The sequence below is a fragment of the Pyxicephalus adspersus genome, chromosome 1 (assembly GCF_032062135.1).
Source record: "Pyxicephalus adspersus chromosome 1, UCB_Pads_2.0, whole genome shotgun sequence".
Taxonomy (NCBI): Eukaryota; Metazoa; Chordata; class Amphibia; order Anura; family Pyxicephalidae; genus Pyxicephalus; species Pyxicephalus adspersus.
In genome coordinates this window covers 103,698,517-103,704,621 of record NC_092858.1, presented here as the reverse complement: position 1 = coordinate 103,704,621, position 6,105 = coordinate 103,698,517, and the positions used below count along the sequence as shown (strand labels likewise).

Below are 6,105 nucleotides of genomic sequence, written 5' to 3'. Positions count from 1 at the left end.
TCACAGAGTTAGACATTAAAGTTGAAATGTCTGTGTTGAGAAATAATTTTTAAAAAATGGCTGTCCAAGATTATTTTAGGGTTGCCAAACATGTGTTGTATCCATTAGCCAGGGAGACCCCTTGCAGTAGTGCAGTCGATCCAAAATAACGAGGAAGGTGCCAAAAATGTGCTACTAGAGGAGTGTCAATGCTTGCTACTGCTTAGGTCAAAGAAAACGTTTAGGCCAAAAAAAAAAAAAACTTTGCAAAAATACATGCTCATGTCTTTTTTTTTTTTTTTTTTTTAATCCACAGGAATGTAAAACTCCTTCCGTACTGATATTTCTAAAAGATCCTAAGAAAAAAGATTTTTTGGCAAAACTGAAACGTATGCTCCTATCAAACAATTATAACAGAACGTTTTCAGTAGTATTAAGTAAATTAGTTTAACATTTAGAAACAGAATAGTAGAAAACACATAAAAATTAAAGATAAAAAACAAATTAATAGAAATTGTTATTATTTTAACTTTCCATATCCTAGGAAAAATTATCTGGTTTTACTTGTTCATTCCAAACTTTTATTAAGTTTATTTTATTAACTTGGAAGCTGAAGTAATTTTTCCACCTATGGGGTGCTATATTTCTCTACAATGCAGCACTTGGAGCTACTAGCCAGTAGACCAAAGTGATGTTACAAGGAAATATTTACTAGCTTTCATTTTAATTTGTAGGTTTGACTAAAAAGTCAAGCTTTTCATTTTTGAAAAATAGATGTGAGATAAACCCCTGCAAGCTTTATCTCCCCATTTATCTTCTGTTCACAAAGAGAAATTATGGAAAACCTTTTGAAGATGCAACTGGAAATAAGAATTCTGCCTATAATGGGGAGGGGGATTCCCATTTTAGACAGTTTTACCAGAAGAATTTCCCTCATCAGTTCCTCTCACGTCAAGTCTGGAGAAGGTTTTTCTTGCAGCAGGTCCCCTTACACACTGCACAGAGTAAATTCTTGTTTTGTCTAGCAAATGACGAATAAGGCAAATTACTTTTTTCCCCCCCATTGTAGCTAATGCTTTCTGACTCTTCTTTGATATGGGGAGATACAATGCAGGACCACTGGTTCTACCATGTATGTGGCTACATCAGAGTGCTGCAACTGCTCAAGCGGTTATGTTGATTTGGTGGATGTGGGAGCCTAAAGAATAAGGTAAGTATTTAAAAGTTAAGCTATGGTTCTGCTATCAAATTGTGTTAAAAGTCTGTTAACTGACTGCCTTAACCTAAATATTTGAGACGACATTGCATAATTCTGTATAGATGCATTTTAAAGCTAAACTTGGGATTCCTGTATTGTGTCTTCTTGGGAAGCATGTGGCATGTAGTTCACCTTAACACATTCACTCACTGACTACTTTATTTGGTACACCTTGTTATTGTCGGGTTGGACTCCAGAAAGTGCCATAATTCTTCATAGCATAGATTCTTCAAGGTGCTGAAAACATTCCTCAGGGATTATGGTCCATATTGAGACCACATGAGTATCATGGGGCTGTTGTAGGTTAGTCTACTGCCCATCTATGATGTGAATTTCCCATTCCAATTTGAACTTTCTGACATGCCATGTTATTTGTGCTCTGTTGTGGCCTTAAAAAAGCTATAAATCGCCTAGCAAATATCTAATACCACATGTTATTGTGTTGTAAATAAAGATTCCTATTGTCCTTGTCTTTTTTTTTTTGTCCTATACCTTAAAACAGCGGTCGCCATCCAGTGGTCCGGATAAAATTTTGGTGGTCCACAGCGCTGGCCACCGCCGGGAAGGGACTCCGCTGCGGGGACGCACCGGCCAGAGCTGCCGACCATGTCCCCTGTACAGATCACAGTGTCGGGGAAGTGGGCAGGTTGTGTCTCTGATGTCTGACGTTATGATGCCAAAACCTGCCCCAGTGGGCGGGTTCTGGGATCTTGACATCACTAAAAGTTCTTCCCCTTTGAGTGACACCCAGCTCCACGCGCATGCGCGGTCCAGGGCCCGTAAAATTTAGAGGTTTGCCAGTCCGAAAAGGACTGACCACTAAAAAAAAGATATTTATGATGAGTGAAGGTTTTTTCGTTCATTTCATTTTTTTTATTTTTTCTCCCTGGTGGAGAATCTTTCAGATGTTTGTGTTTCAATGGCAGCAATTGACCAGGGAATGTTCCAATGAATGTCAGATTCACTGCTTTATAAATAGACATCAAAGTGACAAAAGGCAGTAGCCACTGTAAGCATGCATACTGTTAACAAAAGAATATTGATATCCTTTCCAGACATTTTACAGCCAATACATTTCTACACATTATACAGTTGTAACTGGTAGTAATCTCAGATGTAAAATTGTTTTCATTTTAACTAAAGATATGACTGCAGCACTTTAATATTTGCAGAAATGTTTCTAACTCTTTATATATTTTCCAGGCTCATGATGCTTCACACCATCATCATCATCATCATCACCATCATCACCAGCAACAGGCTGCTCAAAATAGCTTGCTGCCACTATTGGGAGCACCAGTTGAGCCTCCTGATCAAAAACCCATGTTACCTTTACCGATAACACAAAAACCTCAGCCTCCTCCGGAGCCTATTAAAGAGCCTGTTGTAGTAAAGAAAGAAAAATCTAAGACATCCTTTGTGTGCACTTATTGCAGCAAAGCATTTAGAGACAGTTACCATTTGAGACGCCATGAATCTTGCCATACAGGAATTAAGTTGGTGTCACGGCCAAAGAAAACACAGACTGCGCCGGTTGTGCCACTCATATCAACTATTGCTGGAGACAATAATAGAACATCCTTAGTTTCAACGATTGCTGGGATACTGTCTACTGTTACAACATCATCCTCAACTACAATTCCTAGTGCAAGTACTAGCATCCCAACTATGCCAGTCCCTCAGCCAGTGAAGAAGCCCAGCAAACCTGTTAAGAAAAACCATGCCTGTGAGATGTGTGGAAAGGCCTTCAGGGATGTTTATCATTTAAATAGGCACAAGCTTTCTCATTCAGATGAGAAACCCTTTGAATGTCCAGTCTGCAATCAACGTTTCAAAAGAAAAGACCGCATGACCTATCATGTAAGGTCACATGAAGGAGGAATTACTAAACCCTATACATGTAGTGTTTGTGGTAAAGGATTTTCAAGGTATGTTGTAGTATTTTTTTTGTGCATAACAGAAGTGTATATAAAGCCTAGCTCTAGGCATGCATAAATGTCAATGCCCCTCTTCTCAACTGATGCAGGGAATCCTAAATGATCTTAATCTGCAATGAGCTGAAATGTATATAAGATTCTGCATGTTCCTTTCTTTGAGAATGCTCTCTTCCCTGTGTTTTTTGTATACCTTGTAGATACGTGAAGTGTGAGATGGTCTATGTTGACTTGGCTGGCTATAATAATTTTTGGTCTATAGGAATACACCCATACCTCCTGCAGAAGCTTTTTTATCTTGTGATGCATGTAGAGTTTAAATTTGGGAGTTCAGCTAAGCATCATGACAACACAACCACAACTTGTCATTTGTAATGATTATGGATGATGGTTTCAGGTGATAGTAACTGCAGGTGTGTACTTGACATTTAGGTGTGTTTCAATCAGTTGCGGCTAACATATCTCCTAAACTAGATATTACTGCAGTGTTTTAAAGGTACAGTATAGACCGGGCGACCACTTTTCTGTAATAGGATAGACCACATGTCTCGAAATGCCGAAATTGTTATGCCTCCTAAACAAACCAGGGTTCTCCCCAGGCCCTTTTAGCTGGGCGCACCACCCGACACTTTCCAGCACCCACCCGGCTGTTTTTGGGTGGTTACTAAAGAGTTTGGTCACAATACAGGGGCTGCCACCCACCTACAATTTCTTCCCACCCGGCTTAAAAAAAATTTCTGGGTTGAGCACTGCAAACATTCATCCGGTTCAATTAAATAATGTTTTATGTTCTCCCCAGACATTCTTTTAAGCTAGAAGTTAGAAGCTGTGGGTGGGGCAACGTATGACAAATGTATTGTTCACAGTTGGTGTTGCCATTGGGATCCAGTAATTCCTACATTTGTCAGTTTTCTGTTGCACCCCCTTCCTTTGTTTCAACTTTCAAATGCCCAGTATGTTTCATTTTTCAATAGTCTCTGTATCATGCTCCAACTGTCCAGTGCCCCGTGTATTGTGATCCAACATTTCTGTAACCACCTAAAAACAGGCGGATGGTGCGCCTGACTAAAAAAGGCTGGAGAGAACACTGATATTTGAGAATTTCTCCACAGGCTAAATCAAGGTGGGATACGGTTAGAAACACTTCAGTTTCCAATGAACATGTAGGGCTTGTGCTTTGTGGATTTGGCATGCCTTGTCAACTACATCGAATATCCTCATAGGAATTCAGTAGTCATGCTTACTATAATATGCTCATGTATTGTTTGAACTTAACCCAAAAGGAAATAATTCACATCCTGACCTTTCTTCTTCATGCATGATTGGGAAATATTGGGATACCTGTTACATGTTGGGTATTGGCTTGCACTAGATTATCACCAATTTATATATGACCAGCTACATCTTTAAATGGGCTTGTGTTTGTGTGTTTTTTTTTTTACTTTATGCAGTAATGCATTTTATGCATTTTAGCTTCTTTGCAATACCAACAGCATAGGAACACTCTTTCAAGCACAGCTCAATGTACTTCTCTAAAATTCTCTTTTATTTGGCACCTTAATCAAGGCCATAATTTGCCTTATTTTTGTCTTGTATGCAAAAAAAACATGAAATCAATGTTCCTACTCTTCTGCAGTTACTTAGGGTTACTGCGTTGGCTTTGAGCAGTGATCTTTGAATAAATAAATAAAAAGCTCTTGAGCAACTCTCACTCGGAGACATATGATCTGTTAGAGAGAATAGTGGAACACCAAACTTTTCTAACCCTGTGCTAAAATAAACTGTAACTGCATAAATGACTGAAGTACAAACTGAGAAAGTAAAGAATTGGACATTGAGAAATATTTCATATTGCCCATTCAGTGCTTAATTGTACATATTTCAGATACCTAAACATTTATCAAAAATATCCCTGCTTTATACTTTGCATGCTCCTACTAGTAAATGGAATATCTTTGTGAATTATTTTTTTTTCTGTGTACCTAAAGTGGTAAATAATCACTTGTGGTGTAACCCAAAATTTGTTTCCCTTCTATTTTTTTTTACCTATATGCTTTTTTTTCCCCACTTACAGACCTGATCATTTAAGTTGTCATGTGAAACACGTGCATTCTACCGAAAGACCCTTCAAATGCCAAGTAAGAAAACAGATTTTATTTTCCCCAACAAGTGTTGTGCTGGACAAAAATGCTCCTATTTTGCACCAAATTGTGTTTAGAAATAGTTTTATTGGTATATTTTTGTCTATTCTGCTGATGAATATGAACTGCAAATACAGAAAGGTCTTATGTTTAAAGGATTATTTTGACCATATGAGTGCATAGTGTGTAATTTTAACACAAATTTTGTAATTTTAACACAAACAAATGAGGTATAAAAATACACTGGGGCTCTCAAGCCCTTTTATGTGTTTGAAATAAGAAGTACTTGTACAGCTATGCCAAATACCGGTAGGTGTGTGCTTGCATAATTATTATTTGTATATATAGTGTATGTCATCTGAATAGTGGAAGCATACTGCAAATAAATGTAAAAATGTAAAATGTTTGCTAAAATGATATATGCTAATTGAAAAGCATCCAGGTGTTTTTTGTTTTGTAAATATTTGTACATAATAACATTTGAATAACCTATTCTATTTTGGTAGACATTAAAAAAAACAGAGCTAGCCTCCTTGTCCTTCTGATTGGTGCAGCTTTGTTTTAATTTCATTTTTGTAATTCAAGCTAATAGCTTGTTGACAGGTACATGGCTTTTGTAATTCTAGTACCATTGGCATAAGGGTATACAATTACACTAAATTCAGCTCTCATGGCAATACTAGCACTTACTAATTTAAAGCGTACCTAAACTTAGAAATTTACCTTTACATAAAAAGGTAAACAACCCTTTTATGCAAAATAAAAATTCTGTTTTTTTTTTTTTTTTTTTTTT

At 37.3% G+C, this 6,105-nt stretch overlaps 1 protein-coding gene across 1 annotated transcript in view; it reads left to right on the top strand.

The window, feature by feature from the left end:
• VEZF1 (vascular endothelial zinc finger 1) overlaps window positions 1-6,105 on the top strand; it is a gene marked incomplete in the record, with an annotated part of 16,611 nt that overhangs the window by 3,642 nt on the left and 6,864 nt on the right. The window contains 1 exon segment of the mRNA XM_072422149.1: window positions 2,441-2,637. Coding sequence (XP_072278250.1) covers window positions 2,441-2,637 — 197 coding nt within the window.